At 40.4% G+C, this 27785-nt stretch overlaps 1 protein-coding gene across 6 annotated transcripts in view; it reads left to right on the forward strand.

Annotated features, from left to right (window-relative positions):
• The first annotated feature begins 694 nt into the window (after positions 1-694).
• Positions 695-27785, forward strand: part of trak1a (trafficking protein, kinesin binding 1a) — a 36738-nt gene continuing 9647 nt past the window's right edge. Inside the window, exons 1-13 of one of the 6 annotated variants that reach the window (XM_051075894.1) lie at positions 695-923; positions 10206-10400; positions 22483-22559; positions 23519-23635; positions 23762-23862; positions 24220-24328; positions 24798-24876; positions 25007-25137; positions 25300-25374; positions 25954-26091; positions 26290-26366; positions 26502-26741; positions 27097-27425. In XM_051075894.1, coding sequence (XP_050931851.1) covers positions 22509-22559; positions 23519-23635; positions 23762-23862; positions 24220-24328; positions 24798-24876; positions 25007-25137; positions 25300-25374; positions 25954-26091; positions 26290-26366; positions 26502-26741; positions 27097-27425 — 1447 coding nt within the window. In that variant the 5' untranslated portion in view covers positions 695-923; positions 10206-10400; positions 22483-22508. Of the gene's footprint in view, positions 924-6212; positions 6705-7774; positions 8339-10205; positions 10401-12046; positions 13704-17482; positions 18453-22482; positions 22560-23518; positions 23636-23761; positions 23863-24219; positions 24329-24797; positions 24877-25006; positions 25138-25299; positions 25375-25953; positions 26092-26289; positions 26367-26501; positions 26742-27096; positions 27426-27785 lie in introns of those variants that run through there. The other 5 variants (XM_018684302.2, XM_051075893.1, XM_018684312.2 and 2 more) reach the window with 5 other exon arrangements.

A 27785-nucleotide genomic window follows, 5' to 3' on the forward strand; every position in this document is an offset into this window, starting at 1 on the left:
ATTTTAGTGCAATCCAATCCCAGTATTGTCCCAAACATTACCATAGAGTACACACTGTGCATCCTTCTGAACTAAGACAGAATATTATAAGCTTCTCAAATATATGATTTATTATGAGGCTCTTGTATTAGATTATAAATCTAATAAACTGCTAACACAATGTAAAGTGAGGTCATGTCTATAATTATTCACACTTGAGCATGTGTTCTGCTTATGAACCGGTCAGCCATTATGCAGATGAGTGTGACACCGTATCTATAAATACTACTGCTTTCAATAACCCAGTGTGGGTTAGAAAAACAGGGACGGATATTTAATTTAAAGCATACTGTAAATGGGCACCTGTTCCTACTTATTAAACTAATGAGTTTCATTTTTATAACATACATATTTAGAATCATGTTGTATTAGATATTTGTCATTACAAGTAGTGATTAAAAATGGATGCAAATTAACAGCCTGTCCTGTTTTTCTCTTTTCTCTTATAGGTATGCATTGAAAAACTTCTGTACATCCAAGTGCATTGGTCTGGTTCTGCACCTGCTCCCACCTGTCTTGTGTTGGTGAGACACCCTGGTCAGTTTTGCCCGCCTCCAATCCAATAATGCACTCAAGAAGAATCTAGTTTTTCCCATTCTTGTTTTGGCAAGCCAGTGTTTTGTCCATGGCTGGTCCTGCCTTAAATCGGTAACCACTCAGCGCCAAGCTGGACCCGAAGACTTTGACTCCCTTCACCTTTTCCTGCTCCTCTGCCCCACCCCCTAAACAGTCTTTGGACCATATACACATATCTCAGCTTCACAACCCAGAGGTCCGATTGGCAAGTGAGGAGGAGGAAGAGGAGGAGTATGTCAGTGAGGCGAGTCTGCCGGCTGCACTCCAGGAGTTCACGGCCACCTACAGAGATGCAGAGACCATTACTGGTAATGTTGCATGCATACATTCTAACCATAAGTAGACAAAACTTACTGGAATCCATTTGGCAGTGCTGAATCAGCACTAGATACATAAATACAAATGTGCTCCCCTTTAAATCTTGCTACACTACTATGCCATAGTATTTCTATATCAGAATTCAACTCAATTAAAAGTTTCCAACAATAACATCCCTCAGTTTCTAATGGTTTGGAATAAGATAGGAGGAACATGGCAGGCTGTGGGAGATGGAGTAAGATGGTGTGTGTGAGACTGAGGCATGTAGAGCTGTGAGAAACTGTCCCTCTCTGTGACCCTTTTCTAATGTCACATCCTGTCAGTAAAGCAGCTCTAGGGGACCTCAGCTCTGTGTAGAAGCCAGCATTTGAAAGAGAGAAGAGCTCTCAGTGGACTGTCTCTGTCAGCTCTTTCACTCATCTCCCCTTCTCTTTTTTCTCCAGCCTCATCCTCCTCTCCAAGGGAGCACAGGGACACTAATGTCTTGTCTCTAATGGTCAGAACATAGTTGCGCTGTGGCACATCTCCTTTCTTTTTACAGTCTGAATGAGACTGTCTGAACCAGATATCTGACAGATGCTTTTAAAAACTTATGTGATGTCACATAAAAGATTAATGGGTATTGATGCAAATTTTCTTGAAGGTTTAATCATGCAGCAGTGTAGCTTGTCCCAACCTGGAAACAAAGACCGATGACAGACAAATCTTTAAGAGTCAGGCTCCAGAGTACTGGACAGAGTTGAGACTGCATTATTAATCTGTGGACATCACAATAAGTGAGTCCAGCACACAGTCTCCTTCTGAGTCTTGTAATAAAACCCCTCAAAAACTGATAAGTAACACAGTGTCATGCCTCTGTTTAATAAGGAGTTTGGAACCCTGAGAAACAGTGAGGAACAGGCCCAGAAGAGAGGGAGCTGAGCTGTGTGTGCTCTGGCCAAAAGCTTCTTCACTAAGGCCAAAAGGATCTCCAAGCACTTGTACAGTACCAGACTAAGGAGTCAGCAGTTCAGCAGTGATTTTGACTATAGCAGTTTCCAACTCACACGAATGACAGGAAAAGGGACCTCCCAAGCACCAAGCACACTCCTTTATGACCTCAGTTCCTTGCATTATTTGGAACAGCAAGGTCCCTTCAACCAAGGCATTAAGAAATCAGGAGCTTTTGATAAAGTTTCTCACCTTAAACACATACTTACTCGGCCCTACTGTTCATCATTTCATCAATTTATTTAGTATCCAAATCAGCTCATCCTTTCACAGGACTGGATCTTACATTAAACAAGAAGCAGGTTACATCTTGGAAAGATCATCAGTCTGTCACAGGGTTAAGACACACAGATGTACAACCAGTCACCACTTTAGTTCATTCAACTGCAGGTAATTAAGAGTAATCAGTTGACTGATTGAGGCAAACTGGAGTATTGACTTTGCAGACCCATGCAACCTCTACAATCACCTCTCTTAAGACAGACGAGAATGGAGAGTGAATGTAGGATATGATTAGGATAGGATTTTCTTGTCTCATCTTCGTCAAGCTGGGGTCATCAGTGACATATAGCACAACTATAATGAGGGTATGCACAGATGGTAGTCTTACAGAGCAGATATGTGTCATCTTCTGCAGCTAGCACAATGCCATGGTTCTACTGACTTGAAACAATCAGAAACGTCTTGGAGGCAGAACTGTGTCTTAATACACTTCTGCATTTGGCTTCACCGCACAGCTGTGGTGGCTGCTGCTTACTCACTACAGATACTTTTGGAAAAGTCTGACTGACACCCCAGGGCTTCAACGCTATGATATGGTTTGTTGATTTTAGCTTTATTTTAAGCACCATGGTAGCAGAGCTTCTTCAGGAGAATCAAAGGCTGGATGCTGTGTGAACTTGTTGATCTATGAAGTCTCTCCACTGGCAGGGAGTGCTAACTTTTTATGGTCAATGGATCAGTGCATGAATGGCTTCTTTTTAATGTATGCTGCTAAACCATGCTTATGTAAGCAAGGTGGTGGACAAAGTAAAAGGAACACGTATAGCGCCGTATCATGCAGCCAGTTGCAGCAGTCCTGCAAAGTTTGAAACTTATTAAGCCCAGTTCTGTGGGCTGTTTTGGAAATTTATGAGCTTGTTCATTGTGTTGCTGAGAAAACTAACATTGCATTGTCACTGCTTCACTTTTCTCTTTTCCAAGTGCTGAAACTATATTTAGAGTCCAGGTTCACAAGCATTGCTTTGGATTTCAGATCTTAATTTAGTATTGTCTATTATTGTATGACAATGTTCTGATCTCTAAAATTTGGAGGTGTGAAAGTAAAAAAAAAGAAACAAACACATTCATTTCTTGATTTCAACCTTATGCAGTTGCAGTTGCTCAAACCCATACCAGATGCAAAATCAGGTGTGGAAATGGTATGCTGTGGTAATATCCACTGTAGTCTTAAACACAGAAGTCATTAAAGGGCAGGATAGTTGAGGAGGTTAGTTCAGTGCTGCCATCTGCTGGTATGATAGGAATACTGTAACAAATCCTAACTTTCCATTTTACATTAGATTTATAAACTGGTAACATTTTAAGTTCTTTCTTGTGTCTTTATTTCCTTCTGTTTCTCTCGCTCTCACTCTTCTCGGTCTGTCACTCTCTTCATCTCCCTTCCTAACTCTCTAGTTGAATACTTCCTCCCTGAGAGAGAAGGTTTGTGTGGGAGTGGGTATGTGTGAACAATTTCACAAAGTCTAGAGGATAAATGAACACAAAGAGCTGAATAGAGCAGCTCGTTGCCATGGGCCAGTTCCTGGGCGTAAGGTTAATTCTCCGTGGTTACCAGCCAACAGTGATGTAAAGAGTTGAGTAACTGAAATTATGGGATGCTTGGCGAGGAGAGAGATCAGGAACAAACAGGCAGACAGAGAGGAGACAGAAAACTTGAGTGAGGCAGAGACAAAGTTATGTAAGTGCACAAACAGAGTAGAACCCAAACCTGCTGAGTCTGCTGCCTGACTCTTATCCAATCATGTCATGCGAAAACAGCCATTGTGCCGAGCTTGTTCACTGTTTGCATTATCACATACTGTACATGCAGTAGAGACAGAGCCAAGTAATATGAGACTGAAACTGTATTGACCCTGTGGCGTTTCTGTTTAGTTAGCAGAACCATTTTGTATGTGTTTAGAAATTCACTTCTGTGAGCTATTGCAGCCCGTCTGTCAGTGTAGTCCACTTAACTGGAGAAGTATAGTTATTTTGTAGGATTTTAAATGAACAGATGTATGCCACACATTAACTGACACTGTTGCCATGGATAGTGTTTTTGTACATAAATCTGAACGAAGCATTGTAGAACACACTAGTTAGGAGACTGGTTAATATGCATACATGGTAGAATAGGTTGAACTGCGTTAGTTTGGTTGTGAACAGAACACTGAAAACACTGATTGACAAATTCAGCCAAATTGGTTTCACCTAACAGTTCTTGCTTATTTTCACTCTTGGTTATGCTAGTTTATTTTTCAGGCTTGTGAAGGGTGTGTTGTCAGGTGGTATTGCATGTTTACATATCTGATACAGTCACATGTCTCCTTGGTTCCAGCTCTTGCATCTACTACACAACAGGAGATTTAAAATGTTACTTTTATTTAATTTAGAAAATGATTTGTCAAACAATCTTAAATTCCAGTGGAGTGTAATACTTAACACATGTTTTGACTTTTTGTGTAACCATACAAAACATTCATTGCATTACTCTTAATTACTAGTTTTAGATCAAATGGGTCACTGCTGTCAAAAACCACATCCCTTTTGACTCTTGATTGACAAAAGCACCACATGACTATGTTTTGTGTGACCATAAAGCACTGAAATCACATGTACAGTATCTCTGCTAACCTTTGTAACTGAGCCACTATACTGTCCTGTCTGGCAGTTTTTATTGTAATGGTTCACAGCACGTGTCAATATACTTTATAATACTGAATTAGAGTGCAGGCCACAGTAAAGCTGAATGTCAGTTAACAGGAACGTTTTGTGACGTGTGAAGTTTGTAATGTAGATTTGATGACAGAGGAGATATTTATCTGTTGTATCTAAGTGCTGTTATTGATCTGTTGGGAAACAGAATGCTCAGCAAATATAATATTTCTCATTCTCAGATTTTTTCAGGTTTAAAGCTGAGTTTAAAATTGTGCTAGTTTTTTGTGTGTTTTTTTTTTATCTGCAATCAAACTGGACTTTTACCACTGCACCTCCACTCTGAACCTCCCTTTTATACAAGCTAACGCCTTGGTGAAGACCTGTACACACAGTGGACTCAGAGGTTTGCAGGGTTAGAGACATTTTAACACTGTTGTGCACCCTTCCTCACACAGATCTTGTGGACTGCCAGTGATATTTGAGCATGCCGACTTACTCTCCTGTAGTTCATGTGCCTCCCATCTGTGACCAGCAGCAGCTTTCAACTGTAGCCCAGTCTAATTCTGGACAGGCCTGTGCTGCAGCTCCATTTTAAAAGTATTGCAGTATTTGGTTGAACAAATCTGCAAAACTGGTCCTAAGTGTTTGTCCTGTATAGGTGTTCTGTATACAGTCAGTCAGTGTACAGAGTCTCTAGAAAGCATATACCTGTTCGTTTCATTCACCAGGAATCCACCAAGTAGTACTCTGAAGAGAGTGTTATGCAAAATTTGGAAAGGGCTGCTTATTTTTGTGTTCCATTTATTGCCCTCCACCAGTCTTACAGAATTACTTTTTTCCTCAGTTACATCTGTTGTTGAGGATTGTTTTTACTTGACATCAGGACACCATTAACTAGTTCCAGTCAGAGTTGCTCCCAAAAACTAATGTAAGCATTTCTAAAATTAAACATTTTGATCATTGACTCTTTACTTTACACTACTTTTTATGTCTAAACTACATGTGACACACCCTAACCACTCATGTTCACAGGAAATTGAGTAACTCTTAATTACAAAGTAATGCAGCCATTAGTCCTCTTCTAAGTCTTTTACACACAAGCTCAGGAATAAATTTAGTGCCATTCAGTGCCAGATTCTGGGATAGGATTACATGGAAAACACACTGAGTAGGTTTTTGGCAGTTTTTCTGCCACAGCTTTGCTCGTGTCGTACAGGCCATGATTATTGCTGTAACTGTGTTAAATCTCTTCCGCTGACCTGTTGCTCTGGCAGCAAGTTTTACACTTGCAAATACTCTCCAGTATAAACAGTAGCAATATCCTCTTGATCACAATATCTTTCATCTGGTCTGTGACTGCTGCTGGAGCAGCCTGAAACACAAATGTAAAACAGAAGGGACCGCCTCAGGCCTGCTGTGAGCCATCATGTGTGTTTATATAGGATAGAGAGAGAGAAAGAGAGAGAGAGAGAAAGAGAGTAGTTGGTACAGCTCACAGGAAGAGCCCAGCTGAGTCTGTTGGGAGGAAGAGTGGGGGGGACAGAGCAAGCGTGGGGCGGTCCATGTGGATTCCGTCATTGGCATGTCAGGCATGACGAACTAGTTTGGCTCAGATCTCTTCTCTCCTCTCCTCCCTCCCTCCCTCTTTTCCTCTCTCACTCTTTCTGTCTTTTACATGCAGGGAGTGCCGTCCTCTAAAACTTTTAGCTCCCTCTCTCTTGTACTTCCTATCGCTCACCCTCCCAATTCTCTTTCTCTCTTTCCTCTGTGTTATTTCTCGCGACCTTGCCCTCTCCTGGACCAGTAGAAAATGTGATTGGAGGGCAGTAGAGTTGGTGGTTGTCGGGCTTCAGGCACCATGAGTGAGTACACTGTGCACAGCGTGGTTTTCTGCTAGTATCAGCTGGTCTCAAGTGCGGTTTCTGGCAAACATCTGTATAGAGTTCTCTTGTTGTCTCTGTTGCTTGATTTTTCCTCTGTTTGTTTGTCAGTGAGTCACTCATTTGTTTCCTCCCTTTTTGGCCTGGTGTAGCTTAGGGAGCCTTTATGGATTTACCTTGATATTTGTATTTTCAAGATATTTTTCAAAAATGTCTGATTAAATATAATATATATGGAGAAAAGTCCCAATCTTATATAAGATTGGACTTTTCTCCCTTCAACAATTACAGTAAAGAAATTGTTTTTAATGCTATAACGTTTGTAGTGAATGTATTGTGGAAAGGTCAACTTGGGTCTTTACCTTGGCCACAAGTGGCACTTCTGCAGGCTAGCAGAAGGCAGCCATGCTGATATGTTCTAAAGTCATATCCAAGTGAATTTACAGTCTGACATCAATACCTCGAGTGGCTGGTTTGAATCCAGTCCATGTGCTTGTATACCCTTCTCTCCTCAGTGACCTGATTTAGGGTCTTGGTGTAGTGATACTACACTTAGTTATACTCCAGTGTTGGTGCTTGTGTGGGTCAAGTGGAGGAGGAAGGTAGTTCTCTTGAATGTTTCCTTTATTAAAATTTCCTTTGGCTTAGTTTGACCAAACTCTGTCTATGGCTCTGTGTAATCCTTCATCATTAGCTGTATATTTCTACAGACTAATGATCTGATCATGATTTTGACACTTGTCTTTCTGCCGTTCTGACTCTGTGTCCTTTGCACATGTTGGTGTATTTATTGCTCAGGTGGACAGTGTGACAGTGGCCTATTCTTACATTTGAACTTGAACTTCCTTCCTCTGGTGGCTACTAGCTGCCATTAATGTTGGTATGTCACTGCAGCTTGTCTTCTTTGTGCCCACTGTCTGTAATTACCTTTGAATGTTGGAGTTTAACTTGAACTTTTCTTGGGCATATGTCAACTTTGTCTAAATTGAGCAGTTAAAACTTGAAATGCCATCAAGTGATTAAGTGATGAATTGGAGTCAGTCCATCCGTACTTTACTGTCTCAAGGTTTCTGACAGAGAACAGCAACCGAGAAAACACCATCTACAGTGTTTTAACTGTAAATAAATATTCACAAGTCAACAACCCTATTGCCACTGAGAGTCTGCTTTACTTTGTACTTTGTACAGTCCTCGCTAAGTTGTTTTGCACAGTATTGAACTTTTTGTTTATATTTGAGAGTTGTGAAAACACTTTCCAGTCAAATAAAACCTAGATAAGTGAGTACATTCATACAAGATGCCTCTATTGATTTGACAGAAAGAGATAATTATAACACTGAAAGAGTATTATAGTTTTCTTTACCTAATACAACACAGTCTCACTCACACACACACACGCACGCACGCACGCACGCATATGCACGGGCACACAATCACTTTTTGCTGCCTCCGTTGACCTTTTGTCAGTACACAGCACGAAGAGTTTGCTCTATTATTATCCTCATCCACGTCCTATCAGTACTCATTTTAGGAGCTGAAGTGCATAGGTCGTATTTCATATCAGTACAGAGGGGAAATATTGTGAATCTGAATAGCAACATTCTCCTCAGGATCAGGTTTGTTTGGATATTATTTACTTTGATTTGAATGTGTGCTCAAACAATTTTAAGATAAGTTGATACTTCCAGAAAGTAAATTTAACAGTTTATGCTCTGGCTTACCTTTATAATGCCCCAGATTTATGGTTTGACAATTTCAGTGGTGTTATCCACAAAGCAGTAGTGTTTGTGATGTAATAAAATTAGGGAAAAATAGGAAATCCATTAACCACGATACATCAGTAAAATTTGCTCAAACTTTACAGAGCTGCTAGTCTGCTGCTCTAATTTACGTTGTGTCTCGTGAAGAGACTGTTTATGTAAAAGAATTATATAAACCAAATGTATGTTTAGACATTAATAATCTCCTGAGAATCTATTCTTGGTGGCACAAATTAGGAAAAACATTATTTACTGGTAAAATGGCATTGGTAGGAACTGTAAATCAGTCTAATACTTACTCCTGTGTTGAAACCTCACTGGCTGAGCTTGCTTAATGATTCCCCAGCTGCTGTGTCTGTGTGTGTGTTTTCCTTTTTCAGCACAGTCAGTCATTCAGTCTGGATTAGCAAACTGTGAGAGACAGCATTGTTAGAGACATAGACAGACAGATGGAGAGAAAGAGAGAGATGGACACAGCCGTAGAGCCAGAAATAGAGGGAGACAGAAACAAAGGACATTATCTTTACTGTTTATTAATTCTCATTCTGTCTATGAGCATCTCTTTGTGACATTTTTGTAGAAAAACTGACTAAAACATGAATTCTGCACATGAACAGAGAGAATGTGCTCTCTAATAGAGTCCTAAATGCATGCCTCTTTTAATAGCACACTAAACTGATGTGTGAATAGCGAGGCACATAGCTGAAAGCTTAGGTAAGATTATTTAATTTTCCACAGCAGCACAGAAATGTGGCTCTCTGGTAGACTCAGTGGTTTGAGGTAGAAGGCTGTTGACTAAGGGGTTTGTGGACCAGTTTGTCCGCCATGTCAAGGATATCTACTTGTAATATATTAATGAGTATAGTCAGTCCTTTTACATTTTGAAGAAAAATGGTGCTGGAAGTTGTACATTTTCACTGTCATCACCTTTATCTGAGAGTATTTGAAACAACATGCTTTTATTTGTTTAATCCTCTGAAGTATCTACCTGTGCTTCTATTTATATGACAGTGGAGTCTTACAGTTATTATGTAGACTTCCCCTCAAACAGTCCCCGTTTGTGCATTTATTGTGCCCTTGAGATTAATACTGAATCTCTTTCAGCTGGCTACACAGATATTAGAGAAATTAAAAACTCCTTATATGTACTGTTTACAAAGGAGACAAAGACATGTGTTGGTGGGTTTGGAATACATACTCTCTTGAGTTTTAAGTTGTTATGGGTCTAGATAATGGTCCAGTTTGCTGTAGCAAAACATGTATCAATCTATTTTTATTATTTATCATTTACTATCCTCTAACATGGGGAGTTACACTGAACTGCCTCACCCAAAGTAAACATTGGATCTCATTTAACTGAGGATGCAAATTGACATAAATGAACCTATCCTTCAGCTAGACTCCATTTTTGAGTGAAGTTGCAATGAGAAGTTAGGTACTTCCTCAGTTGGCCACTAGAGGGCATCCTGTGCTTTCAGTTAAAATAAACTGTTGATGTCTTTTAGGGATGCTTTTCAAATGAACAGAGGTTGTCCAATATATATTATTAAAATGACCTGAAGTGATACTGTGACATTGCGCCCATCATCAACGTTTGTCCCTGCTGAAGATAACATTACCCATGTCCACTGCCTAGTAGTAATCCTGTGACTTTAAAGAAAATGGTATTGCTAAAAAAAAAAAGAAAAAATACTGTACAGTGTCTCTCTTTCTGTCTGTACAGATGTGTGTAACAGTACTGATTTGCCAGAGCTTGAGATTATCAGCTTATTGGAGGAACAGCTGCCAGTCTACAAGCTGAGGGCCGACACCATCTTCGGCTACGACCAAGATGATTGGCTGCACACGCCACTGGTGGCCCCTGACTCTGCCCTCGACCTGACTACTGAACAGATAGAGGAGACCCTCAAATACTTCTGTAAGTTGATCATATACTGTTTTCAAATTATATCAATGGATATATCCCTGAAATTACTATGTTAACACTAAATATATGTCACACAGTAGGAAAAGAATTAAGATTTAACCTCTAGGAAACCGTTATCAGACAGTGACAATGAGGATTTAAGATTAAAGGGTGAGAGATTTAAGGTTCCTACTGACCTTGAGTGAGCAGGAATCAGAGAGAGGGAGAGACAGACAGAGATGGCCATCTGCCCATCACAGTGTGGGTGAGACAGCTGATTGTGGTTGCCACAACAAACATACCTGATAGGTCTCTCTCTCACTCTCTGCTGGTTGATGTTTTGCTCTCTCTTGCACTCAGTCCTTTGTTTTGTTATAATGCACGTGTCTGCTCAGACTGAGACTGAGAGCTGCCTTGTGGTTGCCCTCTAAGCTATCTGTAAAACACACACACACACCCACTTGCACACAATTGGAAGCAAATAAACACACACAAGCCCTCATAAAAACACGTGCACACACTGCACACGGCAAACCAAGGGAATGTAGAGTGGGTTTTTTCACCATCAATAATTCACCTCTAATTCATGTCTACGCGAACAGTGACTCAGGGTAAAAACAGGTTCTAAAAATACATCAAGCGTCTTATAAATAGGCTTAACCAAGAAGTGTAACTTCACCTCGATGCCCCATGCTGACATGGACACCTTGACCTTGACATTCATCACAGCCAGCCAGACTAAGAGGCAATGACAAGGTCATGTTATGTAAGAAACCATATGAGTTATTCTGCAAGGGGTGCTTTGCTAAATATTCAACATTGCTTTTGTGTTTTATCATCAACTGTATTGTTTCCAGTTACTTTTCCCATCCCTACTGGAAGCATGTTGCTCCTCATTATTGCCTCAAACAGATGGCCATGCTCTGAATCCCCAAGGCCCATGATGAATGAGCAGTGCTGGGTCATACTGGTTTCATCCAGATCATAAAGCTGTGTTTCACTTGAGTTTTGTTGTGGTTTAGGGACATTTTCCCACTGGTAAAGTGGTTAACCATACTAACCATCATAAAGGGCCATATAAGTCATATTTATTTATGCAGAAATATTGCTTGATATCTGCTGAAGAGGTTTTGAGTTATTGGTTAATGCGCATGCGGTTACATCATCCAAGTGGTTATTGATTTATTTAAGAATGTAACCTGCTAGTTGAGAGGGACATCTGAGGAGATGATGACATGGAGGCAGCTGACCAATAGAGAGCAACCATGAAGCAACTCCATGTTGTGATGACCACGTGATGATCACTCCCACGTCTTACCAAACAGAGGATATAGTCGCCTGATTGGTAGATGTTCCCATAGCCATTCAAAATATTATGTAGCTGGTGATCAGTAATGTTAAGCATATAAAAAATAACAGTACACATACAGAAATACACAAAAGAGACCAGTGGGAATTCACTACCAAAATCTATATTTTTTTTATATATCTTAAAAATGTGTTATTGTATGTAATAAACAGATGAGATTTTTATTTCCTTTTGATAGAGGTTTATTTTATTCCTGCGTTTATATAGAGTTAATTGATTTAATATTTTCTAAATATACAGGATATTTTCTGTTCATACATTTTAGGAGTGTAGTGATAATACATGTATTTTCATGCAGTAATAGGATGGTGAGCTGCAACTGAATCTGTAACTTGGGGCTGATGCAACATCACTGCATCACATAAGTGAAATCTGGAGCAGTTATATGACTCTCCTAGCTTGCTAGCATAAAAATGTGTGCAAGTCATTTTATAAGCAGGAGTTGCTTTGTCACACTGCATCAGGAACACATACTGTTTTCCTCCTAGCAAGCATTAGTTTGACTGTGTGCAGTTAGCCTGTTAGCTAGTCCTGGCCTTCTGTTAGCCCCATCTTTTGAGTATTTGAATGTATTGAGCTATTCTTAATCTTTTCATAATATGCAGTATCAGTCTCTGTAAGCGCTTCCAAGCAGGCTGACACTGAATTTGCTCATATTGTCAGTGAAATGGAACAACATTTTTGCCATGATAACACTCCTGCTCTCTGTCTCCCATGCACTGTGCATGTGTTTATTTCATCACTCCCCTGCTAAAATAACCAATCCTTGAACACCCATTGTGTTCATTCATTTTGGGTTAGCCACGTCACTTCTGCCAACGCTACACTCTTTTCCTACTGACTTGCCTTTACATGCTGCTCAGCCTCAGGCCTTGGAGTCTGGGCCTGTTACTATAGCAACCACACAGAAGGACACAGTAGAGGAGAGGAGGGAGATGCTGACTTACGAATGGAGGGTGGGAGCAAGCCAGGGATACTGCTTTGTCTGATTGGCTGTGGGCATGCTCAAACCCCGCCCACCCCACTGTGTCATGATTATCATCACTTCTGCTGCAAAACCCGTGACTGCTGCTGCTGCTGCTCGCTCACTCTCTGTATCTCTGTGTTTATTGAGTCATTGTAAGAGATGCCCATGTGTAGAGGTGGTGCTGTCATTGAGCAAGGAATGTTACAAAAGGGAAGACAGTGCTTATAATAGGACTTCAGCAAGGCTGAGCCTGACGACACACTGGCAGGAGCACAGGAAGATAGTAAGTGACATGAAGCTATAAATGGATGTGGACATGAGAGGATAGAATCTGACACATTTGCTGAAGCTTTGGAGTGACAGAGGTAACTGATGGCCAGAAAAGAAAGAAGACAAACCAAAGGACAGAGGGACACCACAGATTGAAGAAAGATGGCAGATTCCAAACGGCAGATTTACTGAAGCGGCGAAGAATTCTTGATGGACGAAGGACAATAAAGTGACAGTTTTTTTTTTTCTCTGTTGGCAACTGATGACGCAAGTAACGGATCTGTGAGATGACACACAGAAATGGCACCAGCACCACAACAAATATGGAGCATAATACACTGACAGTTTGCTTCTAATGAGAGAGGGACAGGGAGAACATATGATGAGCCTGGTCAGACTCTCACCAACAATGACTGTGTGCCAGCTGGTAACTGCTAAGCATGCTGGGATAGCAGAACTGGGCACTGACTGACTGATCAACAGACACTAACAGTAACTAATAAGACCCTACTAACGGCTGGTTATCCCTAAGCATGCTGGGACACTGGATTCAACAGAGATGCTACAGCTAAGTATGCTGGGACATTGGAAACAATACAGCTGTGTGTCAGAACAGTGAGGATGAAGAGACGAGGCCAGAACAGAGGCCAGAGGTTTGTCAAGGCAGACTACTATGAACTGGACTGGTACTATGAAGAGTGTACTGATGGTAAGATGACAGTCTGCTACACTTTAAGGAGATGACTTGTAGTTGGTGAAGAATCAAACTACCCACTGGAGAGCTTTTGCTGGGAATGTAGACTTTGATGCTGAGGTACATACAATTGGGAGTCTAACTGTTGCAAAAAATGAGCTAACAGTTTCAAAACAAGACAACAACTGCCTAGAAACTACCAGAGATCTGTTTGCAGCACAGTGCAGTAGATCCAAATTTCCTTTCCTTTTATGTAAGGTAGATAAAAGAAACTGAAACAGATTCAATGGTACAAAGTTCTTCCTGGTAAGTGAGTTGGGAATTTTAGAATCAAAGTTTACAAATATAAGTGCTTGGAGGGTGACATGCACATTGTATGTGTTGTAACAGCGTTTGATAACCACTGGCCAGGTTTTATAACGTGTCCTGTGGTGACACAGACTGAGGTTAGAGTGAGGAGAAGAAGCAGCAGGATTAAGACAGCCTACTCAAAATTTAACATAATTTTTTTTAAATGGTTCGACGTGAAGTGGTACTTAAAAACAATATGTTTTTTTGTTTGTTTGTTTGTTTTTTTTTCACATAAACCTGCACTGGAATCTGCTTAAACCATTTTCTTTCTGCTTGTGTCAGACAACCCAGACAACCCAGAGAAGGTAACCCTGTGGACTCACATTCAAAATATCAAGGCAGATGTTACTGGAAAGACACATTTGGCAGCATTAAAGCTGTATCTATAGTAGACAGTGGCTGCTGCACACAGTAGGTGTTGTAACAGGTGCTCTGTTGCAGCTGAGTCAGTGTGGCTTCCAGAATAGGACCAGTAGGAGTAGCTTATATGACTAGCTGTGGGAAGTGAGACTGGGTTTTTGTCATGGTTCCTCTCTGTTTGATCTGGATCAGGACTAGTGAGGCTGTCTGTGCTGATGTCAGCTACCTGTTTATCACAGCTGCTGTAAAAGATGGACAGAGCAGCTGTCCTGGAGAGACAAATAAAAGTCACAGGTGGCTAAAACTGTGAGAACAGATATGTAGTGAAGACAGAGGCAGCAGGTAGATTGTCAAAGTGACAGTGTTAAAGGAAACTGAGTTAGTTGACAGAAAGTGGAGGCAGTGAAATAATCTTTTTTATGCAAGCAGTTTTAACATGTAAATGGAATTTTACTGGGATTTGAGACAAGTGAAAACAAAACAAAAAACACTAATGTTAAAAAAAACAGTAAACAATAAAACACAGTATTGTGAATGAAAATGGCTTCATTGATTCATTAGTCATAGAATTTGGTGCAGTGCATTTATGTAATGTACCCCAGTTTGTTACGACAGCTTGTGTTATTGTCTTGCGGTGGCTACTGTATATAACCCATGTGGGTAACAGATTGATTCACACACACACACATAGCCAAGACATGTGGAGGACTGATGGTGCCCAATCATGTGACATGTGTGACTAACAGCAGGTTATAACAGTGGTAGGTTTATTAGCTGCCTTTAAGCACTACCCTTGGCTCTCCCTCCCTCCTCTCTCTGTTCATCTTTCTACCATTGTCTCTCCTCTCTTGTCTTGGTCTTGTTTTTCCTGCCACTTATAATGCAGCTTGTTATGGTCCACATCTTGATGTTCTGTGTAGTGCAGCTGTAACCTACCATAACTGTTTTCCATTTGAACAGGTGCGTTTTTTTGAATTCATGATAATTCATGTTTTTTTTTGTTTTGTTTTGTTGTTTTTTTTAAATAGAATTTATCTTTGCATTTAATGTGATGGTCTAGTGGATGGATGATAATGTCATCTATAAGTTGTTATGTGAACTATAGCACATTATGTATGTGTGTCAGGGATGCACTGTAGAAATAGTTACATAACAGTATGAGACAACTCAGCACCTCCCCAGTGTGAGCAGAGCAGCTTAAACATCTGCAGTGTTATTTAGCTGTGGCAGCCAGCCCAGGTTTGATTTCCAGTCTTTGGTAATTTGACTTTTTAGAGACAAATGTTTCCTGCTAGACCCTGACAATAGATTTTACTGTGCTTGATGTTGAACTGATCAGATAGCGATGTGAGTGGGGACATGCTTTGATAAATCGTCTCGTGGAGTGTAGAGGCAGAAATAGAAAGCAGCTGGTTTTATTCTGAGATGTGCAAGGGAGGGATGTGGAAGTAGGTTGGCTTATATTTAGGCCAGTGATTTGCATGCTGCCCTAAGCCACTCTTGTCAATAGCAGTCAGCCAAATATTCTTTGGCAATTTTGGAAAGGTGGCTGGGTGGACAGAGGGAGAGCAGGACAGAGGGCTGGAGCTGAGAGAGAGGGCAAACTGTTCTTCCAGTGAGGACATGACAGGGTGGAGGGACAGTTGTAGGAAACAAGATGAAGCTGGGAGACAAAACATGGATTTTGTGTCAGCATTTTAAGTTTTGAGGTGGTTTTAGAAATGGTTAAAACCACTGCAAAATAATTATGTGTTTGTTTCCAACTCTACATGAGTGGTTTTAAATTTGTAAGTGTGTCCCTTATATCAAGTGAGTTGGAATTTGCTTTTAAAAAAGTCCAGACTTCATTGTAAGATGGAGGGCTGTAGTTCCCTGGCTATTGTTGATAATGTTGCTTAAGTTGCTGAGTCAAAGGAAAGCGAGTAGGAGACCTAAGGGGCTGGAGTTGAGATGTGGAGCCTTTAGCCTTGAGCAGGCAATCTTTTAACTAGCTGGACTTCATATTTTCAACAGGGTTACATACATATAACTGTCTAAAATTTTAGCACTTTTCTTCACAAATGCTGTACAAAGTATGTCAATAGAAAGTTAACAGACCAGTGAGTTGAAAGGCGTGAGGTTGTATCAGAGGGAAAATGGAGAAACAAGTGGAGTGGAAAGAGTGAATGTGACCAGAAAAGCAATGGGTGGGGAAAAATGGCTCTCAGAAGCACTGTTTGTCCAGGACTCTTTTGCTGTCTGTAGCATTGTATCCATAGGACCATTGAGTGGAGTTACTCAAGCATGCAGGACATTTCTGGGCTGGCATCAGTTTTCAAGACCAATTAGAGTAATTATAACATGTGAGCAGTGACTAATGAGCAGAAAATTGGACTGCTTTGATGTGGCCTATATGAATTCATGAAGTATCAGTACTAGTTCAGCTCAGATGGTCATGTCACATATCCATTGACTTAGAGTACACAGTTATTTGTTATCTTTGTTAATGTGAGGAAAACTGTAGCTGTATATCATGATAGCAAAAAAGTTAAAATTAGTAACTTAATGCATTTCACTGATGAGGCTGCAGTCCTTGCCTTACCTTAATCAATACTAATGAGCAGTAAAGAAGAATGTTAGTTTTAAGCTCATTAAAATGGACTTGGACAAGCACCCAGTTTAGATCACTAAGCTACAAGGAAGTGTCTCTGATTGAATGGCTAACTAAACAGCAATAACATGCAAAATATGCTGTAGGGAAAAATAGTTGTCATGATGTAACTTAAAAGATTCATACTTCTGAAGTTTGCCAATAGTGAGACAAACTTCTCCAACAAGTGTTGGATGGGATTCTTCCTTTTGTTCCCATTTTCTAGAAACCCCAATTCAACAGTCTGGTGAACCTGACCCAATTCTGTCTTTTGCGCATTTAAAGTTACAGAGTACCAGATGCTTTTGTGTCAGTTTTCAGGCAGTAGTTTGGGATTCTTTCTCTATTCTAAAAAAAAAGATTACACAATAGGTTTCTTGAGAAGTGAATTTAATTAAATATGTGCAAAAACATTCACTTATGCAGGTTTCACTGTGTCTGGCCCCACCCTGGAAACAGGTGCATGTCTATTATTGTTTGCCCTGCCCTGTCACCATAGAGGCTGAACGGACTGTACCATGGTATTTTCACTTGAGGGGGGTTACATGAGGACTTGGCCACTGTTGAACTTGAGACTCACCTGACAAACAGGTTAGTCGCTCTGCTACAGTTCAGCTTGTGTAGGTGCCTGCCTGAACCATTTTAAGCCATTAAATGGAAAAGGTTAAAGGGGATGAATATCTGAGGATTACAAAGTTAAATATTACAGATTATTTTAAATGCTGTCATCTGTTGTGTTAAATCTATTTTAACCTAGATTTATGACCCCTAAGTTGCTGATGGACTGTTTCCTGTATGTGTGTGAATCCACCCCTCTGTATGTGGTTTAGTAGAGTAGGCCATTCACTGACCAGTCACAGAGAAGAAGGGGAGGAGTCAGGAGAGTTATCCGGTCATCTCCCAGAGCTACCACTAATGATACAGTCACTTTTAGAAACACATACAGCAGACACTACTTGATGAATATACACACAGACATGTACAATGGAGTGTTTAGAGACAGACGTACGCTATACAAACTTTGTCTTCTCTATGTTTCAGAAGCTAGATAGATGTGTACTTTCACATCTAGGCACACACATGTCAGGTATTGACTCATAGATTAAAACTCAAACACACCCACAAATGCACACAGCACAGGTAGGAGCCATGGCGTTGAACCTGCAGGCTTTGCGGTTTACTGGTTAGCCGTAGTGCCAGTGAGGGGGGGGGGATGGCACTGCTTACATCTGCTGAGGACGAGCTGGAGTGCTCCTACCAGGAGGATGAAGAATATGTTTGTCTACCTAGTAATGGAAGCACAGAGCAGAAGGAAGAGGAGGATGTTGATGAGGAAGAGGAGTATGTCTGTTTTCCCAGTCATGGAAGTGCAGAACAGGAGGAGGAAGAGGAGATGGATGAAGAGCAACAAGTTATGTGTGAAGGTACTGTGTGGTCATCTTTGTAGTAGAGGACATCATCTCTGATGTGAATGTCTTCTTGGTTCCCACTGGTCTAAGTTGCTTAGTGTATCTGGCCTTCATTGTGGTGTGATTCTTCAGTCTTAATTCATTTGTTCTGAACTGATGAGGATTCTGAAGGAGATTATTAGACAATGTAACCTTTTTGAAGGGTATCTTGTCTCCCGTGGGCTGTGGCTATATCCTGCAAGGTGCAGTCCTTCATGTTAGTGTTGTATGTGGTCTTAGCATAGTGTGGTTCATCTGCTTGCTGATTTGACATGTTCAAATATGGGCTTGGCTTTTCATTCCAGCTTGTGTAAGTGCCAGCATGCTACAGTTTTAACTATGCTTAAAAATGCACAAATATTGAGCCTTAACCTTCCTGAATTATTCACAGACATGGTTAGAAAGACAGATAAAAGACAGATGACATGCACTGAAGATGTGACAGGTGTGTATATATAAACTAAAGGTACATTATCAAGCAGGGATGGAAGACTCTTCTGTGATTTGATTAACTAAAGTCCACTGCTGATGTGGTGTTTTATCACAAAGTATGCATGAACAGATGAGAAATTCAGTTAAAAAAACAACCATGATTGGTCACTTTGTTTGGTATTTGATCATATAAGAAGTATTTGGGGCAGTGCATCAGACTCCTGTCTCCACAACATGTTTTTATTGTGGCTATTAAGATGAATGTCAAACCAGGTCCAATAAGGAAATAGTAATCAAGATATGCACTCAGATTACATTTTAACAGTTCCACTCTGGCTGTGCTTGGAGAATCGATTAGACTAACAACTTTCTCCTTCCAGTTCATTGTCTTGGTATTTGTTTGTTGTCCTTGAACCTGGGTGTTGTCTGTTGCTCAGTAGCAGCCAGGATTATTAGGTTGTCTGTAACTCCAGACTTGTGGCTCCCTCAGCCCCCCTGCTGCAAAGCACACAGACAGAAAACCAGCAGAGTCTGCTAATGGGTTCATACTGAGCTGTAATGACATTTCACCTCAAACCTCTGAGTCATCAGTTTTGATGAGGTTACGTGTTTACAGTTTTATGTAACACCTGTTGTGATCTTTGTGGGTTCAGGTGAAAATAAGACATTTTTCTCTCCTTTATCCTCCATGTGACAAAGACAGAGTGAGCATCTGTCTAAAGTTACCTGCTCTCTGTATAAAACACCAAGAAAACATTCCGATCACCTTCCAGTATTAGGTTACACCTCCGCCTACAATCCAGGTTAGAGTTGTTTTTCCTTTACCACATTAAACAGATTAAGTAAATCATTAAAGACAATTCCTTGTCCTGTATCACTGAAAAACAGGGAAATCCTGGGAAATTTTTCTTAATCAATGTGGTCGCGCAGTACACCATTTCTGGAATTTTATATTTGGTGCTGAGTAGCTGTCTGCCAAGGATGCCAGTCATTTCTGGTCAGCCCTGTCTGTCTTTCCACAATGCTGCCTCTCTCTCTGTCTTAATGCCATCTTTACACACTATCTTTTCATACAGCTAAGTGAGCTTAACTGCTAACTCTTTGTAGGCATATGTGTTTTTATTAGTCACTTAGTTCACCTTAACTGTCTGACTTGGGTGGAGTATTACCATGGAAATAAACCAGCATGTTCTTCAATAGAAAGCACACACTCACCCACACAGAAAGTATGACAGGTTAACAGGCTGCACCTTGTGCTATCAGGTGAACCATCTCATTACAGGCCAGATAGCATATGCAAGTGATTCATTTGTGTGTGTGTGTGTGTGTGTGTGTGTGTGTGTGTGTGTGTGTGTGTGTGTGAGAGAGAGAGAGAGAGAGTAGGCACATACACATATGTGTTTCGTAATGATCATCATGCTGAATTGTTCCCACAGTAACACTTGTGCCTTAACAACTACACTCAGGGGAGAAGGTTGTGTGTGGGTGTGTGTTTTTTTCCACAGTCAGGTCTGTGTGTCTTTACTGTGTGTCTGTATCACACTTGTACCAGACATTTTCTAATCGTCATACAAATGTTTTGAAGTGGGAAATAAACCCATAAGCCTTGTAAGATCATAGTCTTTAGACTATAATTTGTTTTTAGTCATGCTTGTAGCCTAGCGTTATGGCTGACATTGTCGATCGGTTCACCACTTTAGTCCTGACTGAAATACAGAAGTTTAAAGATTGAAGTTTCTGACAGCATGAGTTGTAATAACTTTGGTGCTATCATCAGATGAAATATTTAATTTATGCAGTATTTTGGGTTACGATCAGATAGTTGCTATTTAACAAATCTCAGCATGCTTACATGCATTTAAAACAGCATAGCAGTATTAGCAGTTTTGTCATTGTGAGCATATTAGCATGCTAAGTGTTTTCAAACAGTCTTTTTAGCACAGCATCAGTACTTTCAATGACAAGTTGTTGTTGTGATGAGAACATAAAGCAGAACACTTTTAATCCCAAACCATCTTGTAAACCTTAGGGTAAAAATGACTGATGAACATACTGAGGTGCCCCTATTTAATCAAACAGAATGCCTCTGTGGACCTGCTCAGTGACATGTATGGTTAGTCAACCATGTCTGGGGAGAAAAGTGCAACATATTTAATAATGGATGATAATGATGGGAAATATCTCTAACTAAAGCACAGTCAGCTGAGCCCATGTGTCTTTGTTTTCAGCAGCCATATACCGTCTGCGACGTGCTGTATGAGGATATGAAAATATGTTGTTTGCATTGGCAAACTCTGTTTTGCATTCTGAGGCCTTCTGAGTTAGCAGTATTGTGTATGTGCTTTGATGTGACGTTTGCCTTTTTAAAATGGAGTAAAATTTTGTTCATGTGAAAACTGAAATAGTTAAATTGTTCCATGTCGTAATAGTATGTATCATATTATCTTGCTGTGTCTGCTGGCACCATATGACATATTAAGATGTGCTGGGCATTACGCCTCCCAGACAGTGTCACATTACACACATATCTCTCTTCAACTGACAGTGTTAAGAGTGACTCACAAGACTGTCCTAAAATAAACATCCTAAACATCCTGATCCTTCCCCTTCAAGATATTTTATTTACACTTCATGAGTGAATGTGATTTCAGAAAAACTCAAAGTGGGCAACAGATTTTCTAATGAACCAAGCACCACAATAAAAATCAATGTTGGAAACCAATTACTCTCAAGAAGGAGAGAATAATTCTTTCACTCTGAACTGAAAATGTTTTACCTGGTAATTTAAAGTCAGAGCTTTGTATGAGGATGGAGGGAGCTGATAATGAACTTGTTCCCATGTAGCTGAAATAGCAGAGCTGGGGCAGGGCCCTTCACATTGACCATTGTGTCTGCAGTCAATAACATATCTTTTCTGAATTACATAGTATGTGGGTGTGAATGTTATTTGATTCATGAACTTACAACTAGAAAAGAAAGGAAAGGACATAACAATGGGAGCTGTGAATTATTGTTAATCTGTCAACCATGCTACTTACAGAATGAAATCCAACATGTATCCACGTGCGTGTTAGAAACTATGAGAATCTTATATAATATTAGAGCCAGGCTATTAGGGATTATCACCAGATGACTAAAAGGACTGTTGTCCACCTAATTTATATCAATGAGTGTGGAGTAAATATGAGAAACACCTGAGTATAACACAACATAGCACAAGAGGAACCACAAACTACAGCCTCTAAAATGAGAATTTTGTCGATTCAACTCTTTAAAAATAGAGAGACTGAACAAAAACTGAACATTGTAACCTTCATGAAGGTATTATTTATTACAGGACTATATATTAGACTGCTTCAGTTTTAGCTAGCTGTGTCGCAACAGCAACTGAATATATAGCAGCCAAAAACTCACCAAATTTTAGAGAGCTGAAAATTAACTGTTTCAACAAGGGGAAAACAATCACTGTCTTAAATGCTGCAAAGGAGAGCTGTGTGTTTTGTGGAATGAGTATTATTTTGGGTTATTGTCTGTGCAGACTGAAAGACTCTTTTTTTTCTCTGTCCCTGTGCAGTGTTGTGTGCTGACAGAGTGGGCCAGATGACAAAGACTTACAGTGACATTGACGCTGTCACTCGACTGCTGGAGGAGGTAAGATCATGTTGAATAAAATCAGTAAAAATAATATAATAATATAAAGCAGAAAAACATAAAGGGCTACAGTTTAGGCAGATAGACTGTGAGGCACTTTAAGTAAATATTATAATATGGTCTGATAGTCTGAATGCAGGTCACTTTATGAGGTTTATGATAAAGGAGGTTTGATAGAATGACATCATAAAACTTGTTTCCATCAGCTGATATTCAAATCTGACTGATTCTCATCAGCTGCTCAGTGAACATCAGAATGACAAGCAGCAGGACATCGCTAGTGAGGAGCTCAGCTGACTTCCTCTTGTAATAAAAACTGTGAAGGTAGAATGGTGTCTGTTGTCAACTGCCAGTCATCCAACTATTGACTAAACATGGTATTCAGAGATGTCTTACCATCAACAAACAGACCAGATAACTGGTTTGACCATGTCAGACCTCAATGTACAAATCTTCCTTGCTGTGAATAGTTTACTTCCTTTAGTTGACAATGCATTAATATTCACTATTCAGGGTTAGGGTTACCCTACGATTGTTCTTGTAGACATTTTGTTTTTCAATCATCCTCTGCTGTTTAATTCTTCCTTCCACCTATGTCCTCCTTGATAGTGTATGTCAGAACTGGACTATTATTACTAGAGGACAAATATGCACTCCTGTCGCTTTAAAGGAGCAGTCTGACGTTTTGGGAGCTATGCCTATTTGCTGTCTTGCATAGAGTTATGAGACAAGACAGCCAATCAGCTGAAAGTAAAGACTAGATAAAAGACTAAACACAGGGGAAACTTGCTAGCCTGGCTCTGTCTGAAGGTGAGAGTGATATCCATCTTCACATTTAGCTCACAACAATAAAGTGAATAAGCATGTTTTCCCAAAATGTAGAATTATTTCTTTAATATTTATAATGTTATCAACTGTTTTGCTGTTGAGACACTAAACAAAACTTTGGCTCTGTGCAGAAAGAGCGTGACTTGGAGTTAGCGGCTCGCATCGGACAGTCGCTTCTGAAGAAAAACAAAGCTCTCAGTGAGAGAAATGAACTGCTGGAGGAGCAAGTAGAGCACATACGAGAGGAGGTACACAGTGAGGGTATCATTTATATGGTCTCTGTGGGTTTGGAACAGTACAACATTTTCACTGTAGCCATCTCTTCCTTTACTGTAAGTATCTTCTATCTACATGTCTACTTTTTCAACATATAGGTATCTCAGCTGCGCCATGACCTGTCCATGAAAGATGAGCTGCTACAGTTCTATACCAGCGCTGCCGAGGAAAGTGAGGGAGAGTCTGCTACGTCCACACCGTATGTCTTTTTTCAGTCAACCCCTCTCCTCACCTTTCATCACCTTTCATCTTCTGTTTTTTGATAGGATGTTATTAAGTGTAGTTTTGCAACAGAATTCAGATCTAATGCAAATAAAAATGTAAAAACATTCTCCTGATGAGATGTCTAAAGCATGAGAGCATGTGCCAGTAACTTTAGATAGCTGAGTTATTTATTAGAGATTTTCTTGTTGTCTTTCTAGTGAATCTCTTCAGAATTTAAATTCGTGAAGATGCTGCAGGTTTCATTAGTTTGTCTGTATGAAAAAAAGTGTGAAAAATGTGACAGCAGAGTAAACGAATATAAATACAGCTCAACCCTCGTGTGTGTTTTCAGTGTGCGTCCCAGTGAAACCAATGTGTCAACTCCAACTTTTTTCCCCCTGGACTCCTTACAGAAGAAACTCAAAGATCTGGAGGAAGAAAACAAATCATTGCGATCTGAGGTACACATACACAAGCTCCTGCAAACTCACAGAATATTTTTAGGAATGGTTAGCATGGTTAGCACATTCTGGCATTGTTTTTTTTTTTTTGTACTGTATGTTCTATGCAAATTTGCACGATTGCATGGAAATGTTTGTTTCCATAAATTATAAAGCATATGTAGTGGCGAGGCAACTGATATCAAAGTTCAAACACTCATTTGTCGCATTTTAATTTAGTGAGAAGCTCTTATTGTCACACTGTACATGTTTTACAGGTACTATATAAACACACTCATACTGAGGTCTCACAAGGATCCTGAAGTCTGTTTAATTTAGTTTGTTTGCAGCAATACTTTTTGTTTTCATTAGAAAGTATAACAGTCTAAGTATTTCTGGTTATATTTAGGATAAGTTAATAACTGTGGTGACTAATGTCTACAGTGTGTTATACTGATATGTAATGTCTGTTGATTTTTTTTCTTTCCAGGCCAGTCATTTGGAGACAGAAACTATATCCTATGAGGAGAAAGAACAGCAACTTGTCAATGACTGTGTTAAAGAGCTACGTGAGTATTTGACTGCAGTCATATTATGGTCACTGGTGACACCTGGGTTATACGAATCACTTCCTCACTTTAAGGTTGTAAAGAGGCGGCTTTATTGGCAGATTCTCACAGCACCTGTTCTTGTTCACAGGTGATGCCAACCTGCAGATTTCCACTCTGGCTGAAGAACTGGCGAGGAAGACTGAAGATGCCTCCAGACAGCAGGAGGAGATCACACACCTCCTCTCCCAAATAGTAGACCTCCAGAAGAAGGCCAAGCTGGTATGAAACCCCTGACATCTGTGTTAATGTGAAGAATATCTGGCATTAGTAATTTTTTTTTTAGCATTTTCATTGATGCATGTTTTGTGTGTGCAACGCAGCAGAGACTGCATATTGCAGGTTCAGTATTTTTCATACCTGTTTTGTCTGGGGTATGTACAGTATGCTGTGGAGAACGAAGAGCTGACTCAGCACCTGGGAGCAGCCAAAGATGCCCAGCGACAACTCACTGCTGAGGTAAGACGATATACAATCAGCTGACTGTGGCCTCATTGTATTTTCTGCAGCAGCAGCACCAACTAATATTAATGGTGCAGGAGACATTGCGAGAGACACATTGTAATAACAAGGTGGTTGGGTATAATGCCTTGGGGCCAAGCTCTTTTTAGGATTTTGAAGATTTGTAGTACTACCATCAAAATTAATACGACCAGGAAAATAAAACTTGACTATAATGCTGCACTTCATGTGGTGTCCTCAAAAGGACATTTTAGACAGTTCTGTGATTCAGTATATAAAACTAGAAGGCTTTCAAGACAAAGTTGTCAATTCTTGAAGTTGCTGTTACACCAAGACACCACTTCAATAATAAATATCAGCAAACATTTGGAATCAAGGCATTATAGCCATTACATATACACACACAGTTACGGATAAAGATCAGTGTTTATGTATCAGATACCCCATGTCTGGTCACCTGTGGTACCTAAATAATTGTTCCTACATGCTTATGTTTGGTCTTCATCAACACATTTATTTTTCCTCCTAATTTTACCTGTCTTTTCCCACCTGCACTTTTTCTGTCTCTTCCTCCAGTTGCAAGAGTTACAAGATAAGTATGCAGAATGTATGGAGATGCTTCATGAAGCTCAGGAGGAACTGAAGAACCTGAGAAATAAAACTCTACCCCTCAGCACGCCGAGGCGTTTCCACTCTCTGGGCTTGTTCCCGATGGTGAGTTTGAGAGGGAGCAGTGGATGAGGATAATCGTCATCCTTCAACTTATCGTAATTTAACTATTCATTGTTCTTTGTCATTATGAATTTAGATATCTGCAGCAAATGTTACCAGTGCTGTCACACATTAATGTGTCTGTCTGATTTAGGGCCCTAGTAGATATATTTATATATTAACTTTTACCCCCTTTTCCAGGACTCTCTGGCAGCAGAAATAGAGGGCACCATGAGGAAGGAACTTCAGATGGATGATCCAGACGTAGAAGAGCAGAGGTACATCCAATTTTAAAGCCTAACTGACCTTAAAAAGAAAACATAGATTAAGACAGGGTTATTAAAGATTTGGTTTAACTTCATAATGTCATATTCATCCATCAATTTGATATTTATGTCATCCTGTCTCTTCAGACTTCATCCAAAGCGAGTTTTCCAGACGGTGAAAAACCTCAACCTGATGCGTCAGCAGCGTTCATCGCTAGCCCCCTCCCCTCTCAATATCCCAGGCTCCAATCAGACGTCATGCTTCACCTCAGGGCGCTCCAGCAGGGTGGGCACGCCTCGCTCTAACTCCATTTATGGTAGCGAGACGGGAAGTGGGATCATCCTGGACAACAGGACTAGCAGTATCCTAGAGAGTCCAGATGATGGGTATGGACAAGATGCATTTTAGATTTCTGTCATTTAGTTTTTCTATTACCTATTCTCCCTCTTTGTCCCAAAAACTAAGGGGATGCCACTCACTCTCAGCAACTTCTTTTGATAGATTTCTGTGTTTGTGGGTAATCTTGGTGTTTGTTGGTGTGTTTCTATGGTTTACATTAGGATTTCTGTTAGGTTTGAGTCACCACGAACCAAGTACATAAACCTAAGTTTTGGATTTCAGCCTTTTGTATCATTGTCTACCATAACATAGACCAGCTGAGCTTTACAAAATAAAACAAGAGAGATAGACATACTACTTTAAAAACTCTTTGGTGAAACTGAACTATGTTCCCCGCTTTAGGTCAGAGGACTCTAACAAGCGGCCCCCTGGCACCCCAGGGACCCCAGGCAGCAGAGACCTGGAGGCAGCCCTGCGGCGTCTGTCCCTCCGCCGTGACAACTACCTCTCAGAAAAACGCTTTTTCGAAGAGGAGAGGGAGAGAAAGCTGGCTTACCTGGCCAAAGAGGAGGAAAAAGGAGGCGGGGAGAGTAGCAGAGGCCCAGGGACCCCAACTGAGAGCCTGTTGTCGCTGTGCTCGCATCCCTCCTTCGGAAGCGTCTGGTCGGGATATTCCTTCACTGCAAGATCCTACCTGCCGGAGAAGCTGCAGATTGTAAAGCCACTAGAAGGTGATTATTCCTCTCAGAGTCACAGAGCCTCTAATCCTCCACATAATGAAATAGAGAATCTAAATCACAGTGTTCAGAAAGCCTTTCACAACAAACAGAATCAAACCCAGGATGTGGCACAAAATTCAAACTGTATTCCTCTACAGCCTCCCCAAAGTTTTATTCAGATTTGTCAAACCAAAACACAAAACCAAAGTCAAGCCCTTCAGAACCAGCAACAGGATCAATACCTGATTCTTCATAACCGTAGCCAGTCCAAAATCTTTCTGAGTGCCTCACAGGATCCTAAGACCCTGCAGAGGAGCTCCAGTTTGTTGGAGCTGAGCAGCCTTCCAAGCTCACAGCCTCACCTCAGAGCCC

The sequence above is a fragment of the Lates calcarifer genome, linkage group LG15 (genome assembly GCF_001640805.2).
Source record: "Lates calcarifer isolate ASB-BC8 linkage group LG15, TLL_Latcal_v3, whole genome shotgun sequence".
NCBI lineage: Eukaryota > Metazoa > Chordata > Actinopteri > Centropomidae > Lates > Lates calcarifer.